Below are 22,853 nucleotides of genomic sequence, written 5' to 3'. Positions count from 1 at the left end.
TACTGAAGACGCAGGTAAATTTTATGCCATACTCTCACTCTTTATAGGACAAAAAGAGTCCCAATTTACCATTAGGTGCCTGGATAGAGGTTTGGAGAGATGTCCAGAGGCTTGCTATTCTTTCTATCCTTCAGTGCCTCCAGGGGACATCCAGTTGGCCTTCCTGGACAAGACTGGGGTTAAGAAGCGGGCGTTGAGAAGAAGTTTGCAGAGTTTTGTTTAGAGTAGGGATGAGTCCTAGTCAGAGAGCAAGTGACCATCACAAGTTCCATGACTTCAGCAGCAACTAGCTCCTTTTGTGCCTGAGAAACCTGTATGAGATCCCTACTAAAAGTTACCGTCCCATTTGGGCACATTGCTGACACTAACCTGCATGAGATCCCCAAAAGGTGTAATCTATTTTATACATTCTGTTGAGACTATAGTCTCTGCAGGGGATCTGACTTAAGTTCCAAAGGTTTAAAGTATCATGAACTGTAATTTGTCTAATTTCTAACTACAATATTTCTCTAACTTCAATGAACCTTAGCTACTAGTCTCATAGAACTTGCAAGGTATGTTAACTTTACCAACCATGATTGCATTTTTTCTGAAGTTACAATCTCTGCCAAATGTAAATTCCATACACCTTAGCTATTTCTGTCATAAAATTTACAAGCTCCATCAGTTCATAGAATTTTGATACACAGATGATTCAAAGAGAGAAAAAAAGCAATGATTCATTGTGGTTAAGAGATCTGCTGGCGGTGTATACATGAGAGACTCATCTGAGTTACAAGCGTCACTGGGAAACCAGCAGAGTTTGTAGCTTCTTTTAGCCCTGAAAGTGACACAAATAAAATTCTCGGAGATTAACATCTGCCAGCTGCCTGTAAGGTGTTTGAACCTGGAAGGAATGGTTCATAAATGTTACTTATTATTAGCTTCACTGGTTTGTGAGCATAAAAACAATGAGACCTAATACAATAAATACAGAGAGCCCTCCAAAATTCTGAGTTCTGTCATCTTGCCTACTGAGTTTATAAATTATGAGCCTAAAATGAACAGCCCAGGGAATATTTTAATTTACTAGAGATTATACTTATAAAAATCCAAACACATGCCACTGCAAAATCTAAAAGTTCAGCCTCATACAATACAGTGATTCCCACCATTAGGGAACATAAATGAGGAAGTCACAGAAATTATAGCCCTATGTTGTTGCATAAATCAGCAGGTTACTTTAGGATCTAAGCGCTCCAGAACTGATCACCTATTTACCTCTGCCTGTTCTACAACTGAGCTAGGGTATTGCTGAAACAGCTATATATGAGAGGAAGACCAGCCCATGTAATCCTCTTTGGCTACATACTTTAGTCAAAAAGTAGCATGATAATTGTTTATAGCATAAAGTCACATTGAATACACTGCCAGATGGCAGTGCATTCCCTTCAGTGTATCTTATCCACCACACTTCTGTATTCTGTTCCTACTGAGGCTGTGCTATAGGCAGGAAGCTGCTGTGCCTACAGTAGAAACCAAATTTTCCTCAGGGCTTTCACACACCTCCAGCTTCAGTGATTCTGGAGGAGAAAGGAAGAGTTAGAATCACTGTCCTCCTGAGAAAGCCGACACAGTTCCAAAGTAGGGCCACTTGAGAGGATCTGAAAGGGTCTGAACTTTTAAACCACACAGGAGAGTCTTTTAAATTCATAATGGATTATTTTTATATACAGAAAAACAAAACCCTTAAGACTCAGGGCTAGTCTACACTGGCAATGTTAAAGTGCAGTCGTGGCAGCGCTTTAACATGGCTTGTGCAGTCATGGCAGAGCACTGGGAGAGATTCTCCCAGCGCTCCAAAAAAAACCAAAACAAAACAAAAAAACTCCACCTCCACGAGGGGCACGACTCCCAGCGCTGGTGTACTGTTTACAGTGCTGCTTTACAGTGCTGAAACTTGCTGCGCTCAGGGGAGTGTTTTTTCACACCCCTGAGCGAGAAAGTTGCAGCGCTATAAATTGCCAGTGTGGACAAGCCCTCACTCTTGGCATTGCCACTACTGTAGACATTACAAAAACTGAAAAGGCAGTAGCAGGGAACAGATGTGAATGAGCTGAAAAAATTTGACTGGCTCCACCTATTGACAGGAAAACATCCATCAACCTTGGATTAGTACAAGGAACACTCAATTGTCCTTAGATGTATTGTTATTAAAGCCCTGCACAAAGAACATGGAGTGAATCAACAACATAAAATGCTGCAAATTGCCAGGTTCATTACAGTTCCTAGAGTTAAAATAAAGGAAGAATACTCTTATTATTGTTACTGAGGAAAGTGAAGTGAAAGAATTATTGTTCATCCCACACAGTGAACCCAGACTTCTCATTGCTTTTAGAGAAATGACTTCTTACAATTAAAATTTCCTCTAACTCATAACCTGGACTTGTCTGCAGAGAGAGGCTAACTCCTATTTCATCCTATTTACTTTTTCATTAGAGTTCTCATTTCTACTCCTTGTTTCCAAAAAGAATTAGTATATTAAATGGCATCTAGAAAGGAACTAGTAGCACAAAATAGTATTTTTTAAAATTTAACTAAAGGTATAAACATGAATTATGTTTTTAATACAATTTTAAAAATACATAATGAAATCTTTACTCTCCATCACCTACAGGTCTTTAGGGAACTCTTATATAAAAGTGTCGTAGGATTGTGGTATTAGGGAAACAGAGAAGAACCTAATAGGTGTCAAAGTCTACATCAGCTCTCTTCAGCAACCCTAGCTCTCTATAGAGGTGACATGTTGCAAGAATGGGAAAAAAAAATTTATTGTGTGTGAGGAGACAAAGATTTGCATAAATGAACAGTTAAATATACTGTAGTTAATATATTAAATGGCAAGCAGTAGTCCCTAAGGATATGACTACACTGCAATGAGACACCCGTGGCTAGTCCATGCCGCAGACTTGGGCTAAAGGGCTGTTCAACTGTGGTGTAGATGTGTGGGCTTGGGCTGCCGCCCGAAATCTGGAACTCTCCCACCTCACAGGGTCCCAGAGCTCAGTCCGCAGCTCAAACCCACACATCTACACCACAGTTAAACAGCCCTTCAGCCTGAGCTCCGCGAGCCTGAGTCAGCTGGCACAGGCCAGCCACAGGTGTCTAACTGCAGTGTAGACACACCTGAAGACTAAAAAAACCGTAAGAAATGTACACAAAACAGCCCACGTATTTATACACAAATAAAGGAGATTCTCCCTTTTAAAGCCATTCAATTCTCCCAGAAGGCTAAATGTTCATTTCTTACCTGTGTTCCCATCCCCACTCTCCATTGGTGCTTTACTGGTTTCTGACGGATTGTTCATTCTTGAGTCTGCATTAAAAGAGAGGTAAAGAGATATAAAGTAATAAAAGTGGAAAATACTGATGTTGTCTTTTCTAACAAACTATGTATAAAATATTACAAGCCTGAATGGCATACATCTCGCATACAATGATGATGATCAGGGATGGGAGCACAGAAATGTAGGGCTGGAAGGAATTTCAAGTACTTATCTAGTCTATGTCCCTGAGCTGGGGCAGAACCCAAAGGATGCAATGGTGAGTCTTCCCATCATGGACTGGGCCATTGTTTTAAACCTCAGCAGCCACACACACAAAACAAGACAATGCTGAGAGAATAACAGAAAGGATTCAACAGGTCAAAGGTGCCCAATACTGTGAAAATTATAAAAGCAAAGGTCTGGTGAAAAAAGCAGCAATTTATAGATTCAAAAATACTGGCTTATGCTATGTCTAAATGTATTTTGTTTTTCATAAATAAGGAAATTCAGACATCACAAGGAGAAATATCATTTATCTAGTCCTGCATTTTTACTTGATAGGAATGTCATCAGTGTTAAATTATTTTTTATGGTCTCTTTCCAGCCTCCCTGTGGCTCAATCTCCAAGTGTGTTCTCCTAATTTGCAAGTTTATCAGTTTAATATGGCTAGGCTTGGCAGAATTTGATTTTTAATTTTGTTTTATAACTTTGACAAATAACATAGGTTTATTATAAAGCTTTTTTATTTTTATTAATTTAAATTTTCAGTTTCAGATATTATGGGGGGAGCTTTCAGAAGGGGTCAGACAATTATTTAATGACACTAGATATTGAGACTGAAAAAGTTAAAGCTTTATAATTATTTAAGCACAATTTGTGAACATCACATCAAAACATAAAAAGTAAATATCCTTAAAATCAAGCTCAAGTAAGTTCTCAAGCAGCATTTTTCTTACCTTGCCTATCTGTAAATTTCAACTACTATCAATGGAAATATTTTTTCATCAGTTTGTGTGTACGGTGAAATTTACATTTACTGATATTTATCAATAAAAATCTGATCCTGCCAAGCTTAAATATAGTGAATGCAGAGAGCCTTCCCAGGTGGCAGGGAGAGAATACAGTTTCGAGTATCTAACAGCTGTTGTCAGCACAATATCAACTCTAACTCAGGCCTTCTCATGTCTTGCTGGTAACCGCAGCATCTCACATTACCATAGACACAAGACAAGACAGACTATGTCAAGGGGTTAAACAGAATAATTTGTACAGAGAAAAAACAGACAAATCCTCAAACATCTTCCATTAGCTCAGTATAAAACATAGCTCAGCTCTCAATTAGCTCAGCATAAAACTTTTGATGCAGGGTGTTCTTTTGATGGGTGTTAAGAGGGTTGCTCCTGTAATTGGTTTTCATTAAAGCAGCAGTTTCAAAACTCTGATCCAATGATCAATGGTCTGCACAGGGCTGACCACTGTCATTACCTGCTCTAGCTTGTTCCAGTTGCTTCTATAGGCATCCAGGATCTTTGTTGCCTAGTGGACTGAAAAAGCAGCTGGAAACAATGAAAAGAAGCCAGCCTGTCTCTCCTCATATCAGCTACTAAATAGCAGAGGAAACTGGAGCCACCCTCAGATACCACAACCATCACTGGTACTGAAAATGACAACCAGCAAAAGAAAGGAAAGGCATGCCAAGAGGCGCAAGAGAAAGAATGATCAGAGCCGGACAGCATGTCCAGCTAAGTGGGAAAGAAGGGAACCAGCCACAGGAAAGCTTGTGTGGGGAGAAAGGAAAACAAGCAGACCAGGCAGCAGAGAAGCATATGCAGGGATGGAGGGGAAGAGATAGGAAGGAGGAAGTCAGGTGAAGACCAAAAAAGAGTGAGTGAGTAGTTTGTTTGTTTAAGTCAAAAGTCATGAATTCAGTTAAAAATACATCAATAACTTTCCTGATGTAACTTTTCCATGTAAATAACAGATGTAGTTCACTTAGGTATGGCTTGAAAAATCCAGTCACCTATAACAAGTAGGAACCTTTCCCAAGTGAGGGGCACCAGTTTTTAAGAATCTCAATGTTGATTCGTTTGTTTGTTTGTTGGGGGCAGAAGGGAAGAGAATATTTTAGCCTGTGTGGCTAAGATTAAACCTTTCAAATGTGAGCCAACTGTAATGGATACGCTGATGTCTGCCTGAGCTGGCCGACACATCCACGGCCAATGTCACTGAAGTGTGTGGGAGGTGTCACTGCCTCTTAGAGAATCCAGGAGAGGCCTGCCTGCCACTGTCAAGGAGTAGGGACCTTGAGTAGGTGAGATTGTGTCTTGCACCATCCCCCATCTCTTGAAACAGGAATAGGTCAGTCCCACTTTTGCCGTAATGGGCATGAGGAGAGAAAACACTCCAGCAGAGGGCTATTTAGTCAACTATCCCAGTAGAAGGGTCTATGGCAGGGGTGGACAAACTACAGCCCGCAGGCTGGATCTAACCCACCAGCTGTTTTAAGCCGGCCCTTAAGCTCCTGCTGGGGAGCGGGGTCTGGGACTTGCCCTTCTCTGGCACTCCAGACAGGGAGCAGGGTCGGGGGCCGCTCCACGCAGATCTCGGAAGCGACAGCATGGCCCCCCTCCAGCACTCCAGTCAGGGAGCAGGGTCAGGGGCCGCTCCACATGGCTCCCAGAAGTAGCAGCATGGCCCCTCTCTGGCTCCTACATGCTCCAGTGGCCCCACTCCAATGGCCCCCTCCAGTGCTCCAATGGAGAAGGGACATGCCAGTGCTTCCGGGAGCCGCTTGAGGTAAGCGCCGCCCAGAGCCTGCACCCCTGAGCCTCTCCCCACACCCCAGTTCTGATACCCCTCCCTCCCTCCGAACCCCTCGATCCCAGCCTGGAGCACGCTCCTGCACCCCAAGCCCCTCATCCCCAGCCCCACCCCAGAGCCTGCACACCCAGCCAGAGCCTGGACCCCTTCCTGCACCCCAACCCCCTGCCCCATCCCTGATTCCCCTCCTGCCTGCCGAACCCCTCAGTCCCAGCCAGAGCACCCTCCTATACCCCAAACTCCTCACCCCCCCCCAACAGTCTACTCCCCAGCCCGGAGCCCCTCCTGCACCCTGAACTCCTCATTTCTGGCCCACAGCCCAAACGAGAGCCCTCAACCCATCCCACACCCCAACCCAAATTTTGTGAGCATTCATGACCCACCATACAATTTCTATTCCCAGATGTAGCCCTAAGGCCAAAAAGTTCGCTCACCACTGATCTATGGGATGTGATTGGAGGGTTCCTTTAAGCCCCTTCCCATCCATACAGCCATCAACTTGTTGAAGTACTGTCAACAAGATCTCCATCCCAATAAAACAGCCCTCAGCTAGGTGGCCAGCAGAGGGTCTACTGCCACTGGTCTTTAAATTGGCTGGGGCCTGGCTCCTCAAGGCTGTAACTCCCCAGGGAGAACTAGTGTCAGTTTCTGTTCACTGACACCATAGCAAAGAGCTGTTTGTATGCTCCCCGTCCTGCCCACCTCTCGCAGAAGGGTCTGCGTGTAGGACCAGCATACATGGATTTACTTGGATGGGGCACCACCCAGCACTAAATTTGTTGAGGGAAAGCATTGGAAGTGGCAACTGGCATTAATTGCAGGCTCTGATTTTAGCCAGCAAGAGACTGGAGACTTGATCCACGTAATGATGAATGCATGACCTGTAGATGACGAAGCAAGAAGACTTGGGATACCAGTGTATTTCAGCCTAGTGGCAGCCTTGGGCTAGTAGGTTTTGGGTAAGTTTTTCAAGCCCTGAATACAGGGGATGTTATGAGTTCATGAATGGGAAAGAAGTTGGTCAGCATGATCACAAGTGGAAGGGGCAGAGGCCATAAGATCATTTCTCTGTTAAACTGTGGTCCAGACTTTGAAAAAGGATTGAGCCTCTGCATGAAGAAAATAGCACTGTGCTTCCCACAGGGCTTCATTACAGAGACTAAAGCACTGGGGCCCTGATCCCGATTGGGGCCTCTAACGGCACGTTATTATGAATAAATTGTTATTATTGAAGCTATTGAAGAAAATAAATTGGGTACAGAGCACTGCAAAATATAGTGGACGTTCTCCCTCTCTTTTGACAAAAGGCTCATGCAGCAAACCTTTGAAAATATTTTGCTCCACACCTACTGGATGATCAGTAGTTTGTCTTTAATAAAGCTGCAAATACCATTCCACAGGGCAACAAGAATAGTTTTTGCCAGACTGCACTGGGAAATCAAGGCTTCAGAAAGAGATTTTTAGTTGTTGTTTAGTGTTAGATGTATATGGGGAATTTAGGCAGGTAGTAAAATGTGCTTGCAGTAAGAATATTTTACTATTAAGATTCACCTCTGGTAGCAACATATTTGCAATGTTCTGTCTTCCATCAAATCCCAAACACCATCACAAGTAAAGAGATAAACCCACTGTAGAAACTTCCTGTCAGAACTGCTTTGAACCCAAGGAAGGATAAACCTTCATTACTACTTCACCAGCTTGATGTGTGTGTGGAAGGTGATGTTCTATGTTTATTTTGCACAGAAAGGGTCAAGCACTCTATCGTGTTTCCATTGCATACATCTGTAGCACAATACTGTTATGAACAAAATCTGTAGGGCACTTCTCTGTAGGGCACAAAGACCTACAATAATGTAATTGATTTGTTTTGTAGATACTCAAAATAATTTTCTTTTGCTATTAAAAAAATAAGGGTGTTAACGCCTTCTTTCCCTCCAACACCTTTTTCCCCTTTAGACTTTTCTCGAGTTTTAAATAAAGGCTGGGCTGCAAATTTCTGTCAATACCACCTAAAAACAAACCTCAAGCACAGAAGGAAGGATCGAAAGCAGCAGGTGCATGACTGAAATCAAACTCAGAGGAGCTTTTACATTCATTCTTGTTACTCTGATAGCAGAATTTGAGTGTGAAACACAGCACTACTGTGCCAGGCTTTCACTGCCCCTCTGATATTTCAAAAGGTATTCAGAAAAAACTAAAAAGCAGAGAATGGACAAGACTGGAGTGATAGCTAAATTGCAAATTAAGCTATGTGTACATGTAAAATCATCTTAATATAGAATTTTACACACTGTTTCCCCTCACCCATTCAAGGGAAACCGGCCCAATACTCCATCAGAACCAGCATAAATAATTCCCTGGGAAACACAGCTCACAGGGATTCCTCAATGCCAGCAAAACACCAAATGGGTCACTTGCAAGTTTAAGTCAAAGATTCACATGTAATTGCTGCATATCTGGAAATATGCATGTTCAGATGTCTGCTTAAAAAACAAACATCAGACTAACGATGGTCCAGTTATATCTTTTATTATAGAAACAAAAAGGAAATACTCTTAGGCTCCATGTGTGGAATTCAGAGCTCTGAAAGCACCACATTACCTACTGCAAAACCAATAAACAATTATTACAAATAACTTTTAAAATATAGAAGAGGGAAGAAATATGAGCACAGGACTGACAGGCTGCTAATGGAAATACGTTATCCCAGTACCTTAAGCATAGCCTGCATCAGCATCAATGGCAACTGTGACCTCCACCCTATTTTCCATTACACAAGAAGAAACCTTGCTATTATGTCAGAAAAACATATATACACACACAACATATACGTTATGTGAAGAGTTGATATGAGTAAGTGGTTTGAAATTGGAATTGTTTTGTTTTTAAAAATACTAAAAAAAAAAGAGTATATGGATCTGTAATTCAAGTCTTAAGTCTTAATGTCTGTCAGAAGTCAAATGCTTCTCAGAATAAAATCCCCAAACCAAAAACTGTAACTTTAACTGTATTAAAACTTTAACTGTATTAAATATCACCCAAACCGAAGAGCAGAATTCTCCTGAACCAGGAAAAAACTGGAATAGCAGGGTGGCACTTGCTGTTGATTCACTGGCGAGCTTCACCTTTAAAATGCCTTCTGCAGACCCTGCATATGAGATTAAGCCGCCATGCATAGTCAATCTCTCACCCTCTATTTCCATATTAAACGCTTATAAGAAAGAGCAGAGCTGGTACCCACCTAGAACGTAGTCACTGCAGTCCAGCATTGCTGTGAAATCCTCTACAGGCTCAGATAGTCCAAGGAAAGAAATAAAGAGGGGGAAGACTATTTCTAACAAATTTATGCTACTGCTCTCAACAGAACAAGAAAGGGAATGGGGGTGAGGGGGAGAAATACAACTTCAGTTACACCATAGCAATCTTCAACTGAACAGGGAAACTTCAGTTGCTCTGTGGAGTTTTAGTCTCTCCTACTAGCTGTGTCTGACATTGTCAAGGCGACTGAAGCGTGAAAAGTTCCCCTTTTTGTAATAAAACAGAAACAAAGATTGCAGCTGGCAGTTTCCATAATGAAGCTTAATCAGTATGCGCCTGATTAGGGCCTTATGCAAATCTCCCCTCGTTAGCACAGCAGCCAGCACTTTGAAGTCCATGAACAATTCATTTGCAGAGTACACTGAAAGCGTTCCCTGCATAATTTAAATCATGGTATAAATATTTATCAGCTCATTTGCATATTAATTGGCAGTGCATGAAGGGAAAAATTATCTCCCAAGTGCCAGCATAATAATTAGGGAACAAAATGAAATTTCTTCCAATAGCTTGGCTTCTCGGACCTAACTCAAGCACAGTACTCATGGAGCAGGGAGGGAGGGAGGGAGGGAGGGAGAGAGTTCTGTTAAAATGCCACTGAAATGACACATACAAATTAGAAACAACTCTACAGACTTTAGCACCTTTAATCTTATTCCTACTGGCAACAATAACTTCAGTAATAAAGGGGATTTGGAAAAAGCTTTCTATACCATCCAAATAGTCCAAGAAAACAATTAGCAAGGTAGGAGCTGAACACAGAGATGTAAACCTGGTGTTTTCCAAATGTTAATACAAACTGTCACGAGACGGTCCCACTCAAAAACAGAAGGCAAAATTGGGGCAGAGAATCAGCACACTTCTTTTTAAATGGTCAAAAAAGCCTGGTGATTCATTATCTGCTAATTGCTTTGCAACGCTAGATTAACAGTGTATATGTCCAGTATTGTGTAACATTTGACACCCATTAATCTATCCCATGTGATGTTGCAAATAATTTTTAAACTTTCAAATCATTTCCAAGTAAAAACTACTAATCCCTTCTACAAGTGTAACCTGAGAGCTAAATAAAGCTTACTCTGGAGCTCGGATTCCAGGAGGGGGATACTTGAGATAAGGGTTGTGGTCTTTGGACCACCAATGGTTGGCAGAATCTTGCCCAGCAGTCTGTGGAATTAAACATTTTGAGACCCAGCAAAGAGGCAGTGGAGATTGGGAGTGGTTGTGGTCCATGAAAGGATATTTCTTACAAAGTGGTTCACAGAATGAACATACCAGAGAACCACAATTTTACACCAGCTCTATTAAATAAAATCTCTGATATAACATACAAAATCCCATTTCCAAGACAGCAAGAACAAGATATGTTTCCATGGTTCAAGGGATAAATGCATAGCCTGGATGTGAAAACTCAGCAGCCCATTTTCTATTCAGGAATAAATGAAGCTATGGCCAATACTGGATGAATGCAGTCGTGGCCACCTTAAGGTACAACTGTATATGAATTTGCAGAGGGAAAGGTACTTCTTTAACTAGTTGCTCTTCTCTCTCCTTTATGAAGTGGAATTCAAATCCCACCCCTTCACACCAAAGGAAAAAAAGATTTCCAATTCCCGTACTATTGACTCAAATTTATTTTCACTCTGGACCTCTCCTTCTGTTCAGTCTCACATCTCTGCCTACCTCTCATGGTAAGCCCACAACTCAGAATCATAACAGACAGCATCCACACTACAAAGTAACAGTTGAGTGCTAGATGGGTTGCTATAACAGTGGTGCTCTACTTGTTCCTATATAGCACTAAGACTTCTGGGGGGAAAATCCCATGGTTCAGAGAGTTTCAGTAAATGGCACTATTCTATGAATGTTTTTGCCATATATTGTGGGAGAACTCTCCATCTGGGGATCCTGGGCAGAAATGGCATGACACCAGCAACTCATTAAAGCAAGCCATTCCTGGTGCCTACTAGCCTCTGGCCAGCTGACAGCACAGTGAGATGCCCTCTTTGGGACCATTCTCAAAGAATGGAGCTCCGTATCAGAGACAGATGAGTTCAAGTGCTGATACTGGAAGCTGCATGTGAAAAGGGGAATGAATGCTAAGACTCCAGGTCAGTAAACAGGGAATAAGTAGATGACAAGAAAAGACCAAGGGGTTGGGTACCTGTCATACTGTGGGACGGCACTGGAAGATTAGTGCCCCTCAGTTGTTGTGTCACAGGCTAGCTGTGTCCATGCTACAGATATGACACGTTGGCAGTTGACAAGGGAGGGTCACTCAAGGTCTGCCCTATATTCCCAGTTGTGCTAGCCAACCTGCATTACTACCACCACACACAAAGGGTTTGTGTGTAGGTTCAAGGGGTCAAGATAACAATACTTGAGCTGTAACCTTGTGTTAACTTACTTGTTAAAACATGCCCTCAGTTATCTCCTCCTCAAACTAAATGTCAAAAACAGAACTCATCTTTCCTTCTAAACTGTCTCCACTAAACCTCTCCATTCTCCAGTGATAATTTTGTTACTGTGAAAGTAACCTTCCCTTTCACACAAGAACGGAATCTTAATTCAAAATAGCCAGAACCAGTTACCTTTATGGCACATTACTAATATCTTCTGTTTACTAAGATTTTGGGAGAGGACTGAAAGCCTGAGTGCGATGAGATTTGGAGTGGGGTACCGTAGAATTTACTGCTTCAAAATTATGGGCCAGTTAAGATCATTTAATTTTGTATTTGGGTTGCGCCATACTGTGGTTATTCCTGCATGGATTGCCATTCTAAAAACTCTCCTGGTGTCCTGAGCTGTGAATAGACCTTTTTTTTTTTCTTTTCTTTTCTTTTTTTTTTTTTTGGTATTTAGATCTAAATAAAATAACCCTTGCAAAATCCTGTCACTCTTTCCTCTAAGGGTTTGTCTACATCAAGAGAAAAGGTACACCACTTTTCCTAGCGTAGACATACCTTAAATCATTTCCAATATGTAATCGCTGCAAAGACTGGTTCTCTCTCAACTTGAGAACTGTAAACTTCTCCAATCTCACTTCATAGCACAAAACAAATCACATGATTTCTTCCTGGTTAATCCTTCCCTTGCCCTGTCTTTCCATCTGTTATGCCAAATTTAGACTGTAAAACAATACGCTCTTCAATGGCACTGCATAAATAATTTTTTTTAAAAAGATGGTTATAAAGCAGAAAAAAGGCATCTTAGTTCTTATAGTGAAAAAATCCAAAACGCTATTGGCAGAATTAAAGGCAAAGTTATTATCAAAGGCCTCCCATCCCACATGCTTTTACGGGGAGAAAAGAATCTTCATTTTTATTCACACAAATTTTAATCTGTTAGTAAAATGTCACTTATTACATGCCCTCAATGATCGCTAGGAAGTTTCTACCATTAGGTATCTCCATTTGACAAGTGTGACCTTTACAAACTTCCCAGGCACACTTTCTGCCCCAATACTGAAAGATTAGCCTCTGAGGCTAACAGTACATTAGTCCCACTCCTGAGCAGGGTACTGTGAACCCTACTGTGAAAGGGAGTATGGCATCAACCATAACATACCTCCCTTCTTAGTATCTCAAACTCTGGCCCAGTTTTATCTCTCAATAACCATGCAAAACACTGGATAGCACAAGATTTGAAAATAGCCCTGATAAGTATTCACTGCATCAACTAACACTGAAAATCCTCAGAGGAAGACTGCTTTCCATAGGTCATATCAGCCAAGAGTAATATGTTGGAGCCTGCCCAAGTCCCTAAACCACATCAGAATACCCCCTCCCCCCCAAAAAGAGCCACATTTTGAATCCTCAAAATCCCATTCCTCAAATTAAGAGACGAGATTTCCTATTACTTTTCAAACAGACCCCAATGTATTGTGAACAGAACACACTGATGAGCAAAACCAACCATTATTTATGTTAGCTCAATCCTCAGAGTAATTAACGACTGACAATAACTTCTTAATAATTAAGATTACAACTAGGTTCCATTATACATTCTAATTTTAGCTCCAACCCATGTTTTGGTTCGCAAAACTAGTTTGATCTAAAAATTGCTAAGTCCTGGTCTACACCTAAAACTTAGTCAACCTAGCTACGTCGCTCGGGAGCATGAAAAACTCAGCCTGATACACTCAAGTTAAGCAGACCGAGGCCTAGGACACCACTAGGAATTCTTCCGTCAACCTAGCTACCGCCTCTTAGGGGATCAATTACCTGCACTGAAAGAAAAACCCCTTCTACTGCTACAGCAAATGTCTACACCAGTGGTCTCCAACTGTTTTATGCACAAGGTCACTTTTTGAATTTAAGTGCAACACAGGATCTACCTCACTTCTTCCCCAGGCCCCACCCCTTCCCCGAAGCTCCATCCCCCCTTCCCTCTGTCATGCGCTCTCTCCACCCTCACTCACTTTCACTGAGCTGGGGTTCGGGAGGGGGTGTGGACTCTGGCTTGGGGCCAAGGAGTTTGGAGTGTGGGAGGGGGCTCCGGGCTGAGCCTGGGGCAGGGGTACAAGAGAAGGTGAGGGGTGCAAGCTCTGGGAGAGTTTGGGTGCAGGAGGGGTCTCCAGGCTGGGGCAGAGAGTTGGGTTGCTGGCTCTGGGAGGGAGCTTAGGGCTGGGGTGCAGGCTCCCACTGGGTGGCGGAGCAGCGGGGCTAAGGTAGGATCCCTGTCTGTGCCAACCGCACACTGCTACTGGAAGCGCCAACAAGCGCGGAACTCCCTCCCCTCCTCCTCCAGGGGCTGCGCTGGCCGCTTCCAGGAGCGGAGTGGGGCTGGGGCAGACAGGGAGCCTGCCTTAGCCGCGCTTTTAGTGGCTGGAGATCACGATTGACTGGCAGAGGCTCCAGGATCGACCAGTTGATCGTGATATACGGGTTGGTGATCACTGGTCTACACTAGTGTTAGTGGTTTAGCTGCAGTGCCATAGCATCTGTAGTATAGACATAATCCTAAATTTACTCTGAAGGCTAAAGAACAATTTTCTGCAGAAGTCAAATAAAACTGATCTGTTAAGAGTTACACGTCAAACTTGCTATGATTTGAAATTTTTTATCTGCGTCTAAATTTTCTGTCCCCCGCGATTAGCTCAAACAAAACTCACTTCAAATTTTCCGTGTAGTTAAATCTCCCTCAAAATTCTTGCACATACCATATTTCCAGAAGATTAAGAGAAGACAGTTACCTGTTCCGTAGCTGGTGCTCTTTGAGATGTGTTGCTCATGTCCATTCCATATTAGGTGTGTGTGCTCGCCACAGGCACTGGTGCCGGAAGTTTTTCCCTCAGTGGTATCTGTATAGGACCGGCTCTGGAGCCCTCTGGAGTGGCGCACTCATACTGCGGTATAAGGGGTGTCAACAGCTCCCCCCACTCTCAATTCCTTCTTGCCAGAAACTCCGACAGTGGGGAAGGAGAGCAGGTCATGGAATGGACATGAGCAACACATCTTGAAGAACACCAGTTACGGAACAGGTAACTGCCTTTTCTTCTTCGAGTGCTTGCTCATGTCCATTCCATATTAAGTGATTCCCACGCAGTACCAACGTAGGCAGGTAGGAGCTCATGGACATGTAGATTGCAACACAGCTTTATCGTACGCAGTGTCGTCTCTGGCCTGCTAAGTGATGGTAAAATGTGCAGTGAATATGTGAACTGAAGATCACGTCACGGTTCTGCAAATGTCCTGGATGGGAATGTGAGCCAGAAAGGCCGCCAAGGACGCCTGAGGTCTGGTAAAATGAGCCCTCAATTGGCAGCAGTGGGACCTGTGCTAACTTGTAACAGGTCCGGATGCAGGAGGTGATCCATTTGGAAATCCTCTGCGAAGATACCAGAAGGCCCTTCATCCTGTTCGCTGTCACAATGAAGAGCAGGGCTGACCTGTGGAAGGGCTTGGTATGCTCCAGGTAAAACGTCTGGGCAGGTCTGACGTCCATGGCATGTAGCCTTCTTTCCTCAGTAGTGGTTGCCGCTTGGAACGAAACACCAGGAGGAAGATGTCCTGGTTGATGTGTAGGGAAGACAGCATTTTTGGAAGAAAGGCCGGACGGGGTCACAGCTGAACTTTGTCCTCGTAGAACACTGTATACGGCAGTTCCAATGTCAAGGCTTTAATCGCCGACACTTATCTCGTCGATGTTGCTGCCACAAGGAATGTGACCTCCGATGAAAGGTGGTAAAGGGAGCAGGTGGCCATAGGTCCAAAGGGGGGGCCTGCGAGCCTAGAAAGAACCAAATTAAGGTCCCACTGTGGGGCAGGAGCCCGGACTGGCAGCCACAGTCTCTCGAAGCATCTCAGGAATCTGAGCAACATGTGTGAGACCACTGTCTGATGCTGGATCAGTGGGTAAAAAGCAGAGATGGCTGCAAGGTGCATCCTGATGGAAGACAGGGCCAGCCCCTAGTTCCTAAGATGAAGCAGATAATCTACAATAGATTGTAAGGAGGAGTGCAAAAGGAGAGATGCTATGCTCAGATGCCCAGTGGAAGAACCTTGTCCACTTGGCCATGTAAGTTGCCCTGGTGGAAGGCTTCCTGCTTTCCAGAAGGACTTGCTGGACCTCATTCTAGCAGGCCCGTTCCTCCGGGTTTAACCACGCAGCATCCACGCTGTGAGATAGAGGGAGGCGAGGCTGGGGTGTGGGAGGCACCCGTGATCTTGCGAAATCAGATCTAGTCAGTCGGGAAGGGGTCAGGGAGCGGTCACTGCCAGGTCCATCAACAGGCCAAACCAATGTTGGCACGGCCAGATCACGGCAATCATAATGACTTGGGCCTTGTCTCTCGATCTTTGACAGGACTCCGCTGAAGAGCGGGATCGGCGGAAACACGTACATCAGGCCCCCTGACCCCAGAAGGAGAAAGGCGTCTGAGAGGGAGCCCTTGCCTAGGCCCTGCAGGGAACAGAACTGATAATATTTCCTGTTCTGTCTGATGGAGAACAGGTCCACTTGGGGAGTTCCCCACCTCTGGAAAAGCCATTGGGCTACCTCTGGATGGAGCAACCACTCATGGTGAGAGAAAAAGGACCTGCTGAGGTGATCCACTATCATGTTCTTGATGGCGGGGAGGTTACAGACCTCCAGGTGGATCGCATGCTTGATGCGGAAATCCCACAATCAGAGAGCCTCTTGAGAGAAAGCCTTGCATGTTGATTTAGAACATTGAGGCCATATTGTCCGTCAACACTCTCACCACTTTGCCTGACAGATGCAGTAGGAAGACCCCGCAGGCTAAACGTACCATTCTGAGCTCCTTGACATTTATGTGCAACATCATCTCCTCTGGGTACCACGTCCCTTGGGTCTGTACATCGCCTAGCTGCGCTCCCCAGCCGATGTCTGAAGCGCCCGATATCAGTTCGGCCAAGTGGCACGGGCTGTCAAACAGAACTCCTTCCAGGACAGCCTTGGGGTCGGTCCAGCATTGCAGGGAAGTAAGTATCACCAGTGGTAATGACTTTGTCCAGGTGATCTCTGGACTGGGAATAGACTGTCGCCAGTCACTGCTGCAAGGGTCACATTCCGAGCCTTGCATGGCAGATGACATACGTACAATGCTGCCATGTGGCCCAGCAAACACAGACATATCTCCCTATCCTTTTTTGTACATGGCAGGAATTCTCTAAAGAACTGGCAGCAGTCTCGAACATGGCTCTCATCCAGACATGTCAGACAACTGGAGTGAGGGTCACACCTGCCTAGACTGCTTGGAACCAGCACAGGCTTAAAGCCTGGAGACCAAGGTATGCCCCAGTATAAGAGTTAACACCTCACCGTTAAAAGGGACTCAATGCCAAACAACCAAGAATGAAAGAAAAACTAGACTCACTATAAGAATGAGCACCACTAAACAAAGGTATAGAAAAACCAGTGATAAATGCGGAAAAACTTGAACAAACAAGTCCACAATCTCAGTCTACCAATTATGGGTGGTAAGGAATTGAGATGGGTCAGGGGCTGCTCTGCCCTTTATATCATAGGTCAATAGCATGAGCCTGTTAAAAGTGCATGCACCACCCTCACAGGTACAGCAAAGGGAAAAGCATCTCTGGCTCTAGTGCACTGGGTTCACACACGCCTGAAGTGGAGTGGACATGTGCAATCACTCAAAGAATATTTAAATAAATATTTATTTATATATTTTTATTGATTTAAATTTTCACAGACGGGCAACATTATGGTTTTAATTTTTTTCCTCCTATTTTTATCAATTTAATTTTTCACCGTTGTGGGAAAATAAAAGGGGGTATCAGATACTTATTATTTAATGACAGTAGGCATTGATATTCCAAAAAGCTAATAAAGTATTTAGTTACTACATGAAACTATATTATCTTGATTTTTGTGCAGACCTCCCATTAACATAAGCATATCGACTGACTGTGGCCTGAGGGTAACATGTAGTCCTAAATTTATGCCCCAGTTATGGACCATAATTAACAATGGAATTCAGACCTCTCCAAAGAACAGAGTTTGACACATTGATGCAGGGGATCATAGTTGTCCCATGACTGAAGTAAAGCAGAGTTTTATTTTGCAGCACAGCAAGGACCTAACATGTTGTAACCACATCCCCCATCACCATGCGCACACCGTTTTATTTATAACGTTATGAAAGAAAACTTTCTAAAAAAGATACCTAGGTATCACTTGTTTTACCTTCTTTCCCTTTTCCTCCTGTCTACTTTTGTCATTTTTACATTGAGCTCCCAGTTTTCCTCTCTTTCAGGGACAGTGTTCCACGCCAGGGCTACAGAAGAAATATGGTAAGGTTGGCTAGCATTATGATGTTTCTGCAACAACATTTCTAAACTAGCAAAAGCCCTACTGTTGATACAGTTATACCAACATACATGTGCTTTAGCTGACATCTTCCTTTTTTGCTTGGGAAACCAATATATCAAAAAAGGCACTTTTTTGTGTATAAACTGTGTCTACATTAGGAGAGTTTGCTGGTATAGCTATTATCAGCAAACCTTTCCTAGCATACACTTGGCTTAAGAAAGGAGACTGATTCCAGAGAATTCAAAGAATGACATAGAATTATTTCAAAACAGGTACTAAAAACTCTACAGTTGCACAATGGACCAAACTACAGCAAATTAGACAGGAAGATCACCTTGAAAAGTCTTCAGAGAACATGTATCCCAATAAAACAACTTAATTCTACAATAGGGATAGTAAGAGTTGAAGTCTGAATCCTACGAGGAATCAGGAACAAAATTTGATCAGAACAATACGAAAAAAAGTTCAGGATGCAGGGTAGAGAACAGTATAGGCAAACTAATAATTTCCTCCAAAGCCTAGCAGGAGTTTACATTTGGCAAAGGTGGAGAGGGTATCTGACCTTTCACCAGGCCCTACAGCCCTGTGAATCTGGTATTTTAAAGTCTCCAACATGACAACCCTCCAGTGAAGGACTAAGCCAGCTTGTCAACCCTACAGCACGACTGCAACAGCAGTTTCACCTGCTAGAGACAAAAATCAGCATAGGAAAAACAAAGAACAAGTCAATGTACAGTGTTAGTATGCTCAGTTGTATCCAATCTCCACCAGTCAGTAAGGAAATCATGTAGTCCAGAATTGGCACTGGAAGGCCAAACGTGCAAAGGATTGTGAAAGACCGGAAAAGAATCAAAGTAGCAAATCAGAGATGCCAGCCTACCACCACTCTGCATACAGAAATAGTATGGTGTCTGGAGTCAGGCAATATCAATGTCTGAACATAGCTGCTGACCATTCAAATAGGCTGCAGTGGTACTGGCACCTCTTGGAACCATTCCACTGCCCTCTCAGTAAAAAGTAATGGTCACCATTGAGGAAGGAGGGATTTCAGCAGTAAAAGGGGAAGAGAAATGTAAAAGAAGATCCCCCTTAATTCCCCAGCAGTACTTGATATCACACTAACATTCTAATGTTGCATTAAGTTATTGACTGAAATGCAATTTCATAAAGACAAAAAAGAAGAGACCTGTAATCCACGCTCACTTTGCAGTCCTTCCCTGCCATTCTGAAATCTCCTATTAAAAATGCAGAGCATATCATGAAGTTTACTAGGATTTAAGAAATGAGAGAGAATGGTACAGAAATGTGTGAAACTACAGCCAATTTAATCTCAAAAGCACTCTCAAAACATGGTCAAAATCCACATACACCTTCCCAAAATGTCTACCAAATTCAAACCCCCGCGTGGATTTACAGGAACTCAGCTGAATAAGAACAGCTTTCCTGTCCAATGCAACAGTCTCAAAATGACACGCCTTTTCTGGCTGCCCAGTGGCTAGTCTATGCTCCCCTTTTTTCTCTTTTGAATTTCCCACAACTTAAATTGAATGCAAATAAGCCAGGTGTGGTCCCTAGAACAGCAATCGCAGATAGTCCCCACTGAGTTCCCATAGCAACATGCACAGCTGGCAATAAGAAAGAGGTTGCATCTGCCTCAGATTGGCTAGAAAGTTTAAACACTGAGTGAAATGCCAATTATAGTATCTTGTAAAAGAAACATTTAATGAAAAACCCATCCATCCTTCCTTGACTAATATAGCAAAATAAAACTAAGAGTATACTGCTCAGTCTAACAAAGAATGATTATTTTTTACCAGCAGAACAGGAGAAAACTAGCTGCTAGAGAAGTAGCTTGCACTTGTGCAGTAAAAATACTGAAGTTTAAGAATCTACTGTGTTTAGAAGATACTTGTGGAGCGGTAAAATGTAATCATAATTACGTAGGAGACTGAAGGAGAGTTAGGAACCAAAGTATACCATATATTTTAATATTAGCATTTCCTGTCAAGTTCTAAGGACTCTTTCACTAGACACCCTCTACCTCTTACTGCTACTATTATTTGGTTTCTACACTAACTTTAACATTTATAGAATAAACCAAAGATGGATCAAATCTGAAAGCCAGCAAGCTGCTGTACTTCGCTCTGCTAAAACAAAACAAAAATGGACTGGTGACCAGGAAGTGGTGCTTGAGCTTCTTTTCCAAAATGAATACACAGAACATCATTGGCTTAACCCGATGCCAGATCGCTTGTCAAAAACAGTAGGGCAAATGCAGAACGCAAAACTCAGCCTGTTACTGTACAAACAAGACTGCCACCAACTCCTCACTCACACAGCAAAAGACTGACAGGCATTTATTCATTTATAAAAGCATAAATTATTTGCATGAGAGGAATTTAATGTGTTAGGATGAGCCATGAATTTTATTTGTACATTGCCACATGTACAAATTAAATACTAAAAACCAGTACACTTTATCTGTTACCCACCTGTGGCATAATCCATCACTACCTTGAAAGGTGCACATTTGCTAAAGGAGTTTTAGTGTTAATTTTCTACTATACTCACCCTGTCCATTCCCTGCAGGTTAATCAGCAGCGCTTCAAAGCTGAGCTGGTGACAAAGTGACCAGAAACACAGAGATTTAATGGGGCACAACCACTGGGTAAGTGAAACCTGCCATATGCTGTTAAAACTGATGACTGCAAGGCCACTGAATAGAAAGAGTTCTGCAATTCCTTAGATAAAAGTAGATAACTAATTCCCCTTGGTACAGGGCTGATATAATTCAAACACTCAGAACCACATTACAACAACATTAAAGGTCCATCTTAAACTGACAACAGCCAGGAAATTAAAAATTAAGGCTCTTATCTGTAGTGCCCTATACAATAGGCCATACGTTTATATACACTAGGAATTGCAATGGATCTTATTCAAATAGGTGGACCTTTGCATTTGAGGCAGAAAACATGTATATCGTCTTCTGTGTTTTACCACCTTTTTCTTCTCCTTTTGGACGTTGGAAGAAACAGAACAATTCCACTTGGAGTCTGTGAATCACCAACAAACAGGCTCAGGAGTGTAGTATTTTTCTTTGGGATTTCACTCAGATTTTGGTTTCCCCACTAAAAAATGATTACCCACCTTTCATAATTGTTGTTCTTTGAGATGTGTTGTTCATGTCCATTTCATTCTAGGTGTGTGCATGCCCACGTGCACAGCTGTCAGAGATTTTTGCCTTCCCGGTATCCATAGGATTGGTTATGGGACCCTCTGGAGTGTTGCGCTCATGTGTCGGTATATCAGGCACTGCCGGCCCTAGACCCTCTCAGTTCCTTCTTGTTGGCAACTCCAACAAAGGGGTAAGGAGGGAGGGTAATAGAATGGACATGAGCAACACATCTCGAAGAACATTAGTTATGAAAGGTAGGTAACCATTTTTGCTTCTTTGAGTGCTTGCTCATGTCAATTCCATTCTAGGTGACTCAAGCAGTATCCATGGAGGTGGGCTTGCAGCACTGTGCTAGCGAAGCCAACATACTCTCGGGCTTGACAGGTAAGTGCGTTGTGAGATGTGTGAATGGACGACCAGGTAGTGGCCCTGCAGATATCTTGAAATGGCACCTGGGCCAGGAAGACCGCCAAGGAGGCTTGCGGCCTAGTCAAGTGGGCAGTTACAACTGCTGGTGGAGGTACTTTTGCCAGCTCATAGCAAAACTGGATGCTGGCGGTGATCCATGATGAAATCCTGTGGGTGGATACAGGATGACCTTTCATTATGTCTGCCACCGCAACTAACAGCTGCATTGACTTATGGAACAGCTTAGTCGTTTCAATGTAAAAGGCTAGTGCTCTCCTGACATCCAGAAAGTGCAATCAACACTACACTCCTCCTCAGACTTATGAGGCTTTGAAAAGAAGACAGGCAAGAATATGTCCTGGCTCATGTGAAATTGTGAAACAACCCTAGGCAGGAAGCCTGGGTGAAGTTGCAGCTGGACCTTGTCCTTGGAAAACACCGTATAGGGTGGCTCCAAGGTAAGTGCTCTGATCTCAGAGACCCTACGGGCAGACAATATCGCTACCAAGAAAGACATCTTCCAGGAGAACAGAAGCAGGGAACAGGAAGCCAATGGCTTGAAGGGGGCCCCCCCGTGAGCCACGCCAGCACTAGATTCAGGCCCCAAGAAGGGACAGGGTCCTGGACATGGGGGTAGAGTCACTCCAGACCTTTTAGAAAGCAGACTGTCATGCCATGATTGAAGATCAACCTGCCATGGAATGGAGGGTGAAAGGCCGATATCATGACCAAGCGGACTTTAATCGATGAAAGGCACAAATCCTGGAGCTTGAGATATAGAAGGAAGTCCAGGATCGACAGCAGAGAGGTCTGTTCAGGCCCAATACCCTGGTCTGAGGCCCAGCACGTGAAAAGTTTCTATTTGCCCAGGTAGGTCGCTCTGGTGGAGGGCTTCCTGCTGCCCAAAAGGACCTAGTGGTACAGGCTGAGCACTCCTGCTCCTCCGCATTCAACCATGCAGCAGCCAAGTCGTCAAGTGCAGCGCTGCCAAGTTCAGGTGCAGGAAACTGCCGTGGTTCTGGGACAGAAG

General features: G+C 43.4%; 1 protein-coding gene across 9 annotated transcripts in view; it reads right to left on the bottom strand.

Moving 5' to 3' along the window:
• Positions 1 to 22,853, bottom strand: part of POU2F1 (POU class 2 homeobox 1) — a 175,047-nt gene that overhangs the window by 83,643 nt on the left and 68,551 nt on the right. For 8 of the 9 annotated variants that reach the window (XM_073304768.1, XM_073304795.1, XM_073304805.1 and 5 more), the window contains one exon: positions 3,290 to 3,355. In XM_073304768.1, the coding sequence (XP_073160869.1) occupies positions 3,290 to 3,355 (66 nt within the window). Of the gene's footprint in view, positions 1 to 3,289; positions 3,356 to 9,367; positions 9,551 to 22,853 lie in introns of those variants that run through there. The other variant, XM_073304776.1, reaches the window with a different exon arrangement.

The sequence above is a fragment of the Lepidochelys kempii genome, chromosome 1 (assembly GCF_965140265.1).
Source record: "Lepidochelys kempii isolate rLepKem1 chromosome 1, rLepKem1.hap2, whole genome shotgun sequence".
NCBI lineage: Eukaryota > Metazoa > Chordata > Testudines > Cheloniidae > Lepidochelys > Lepidochelys kempii.
The sequence above is the reverse complement of the archived record's forward strand: the minus strand, read 5'-3'. Positions and strand labels throughout refer to the sequence as shown.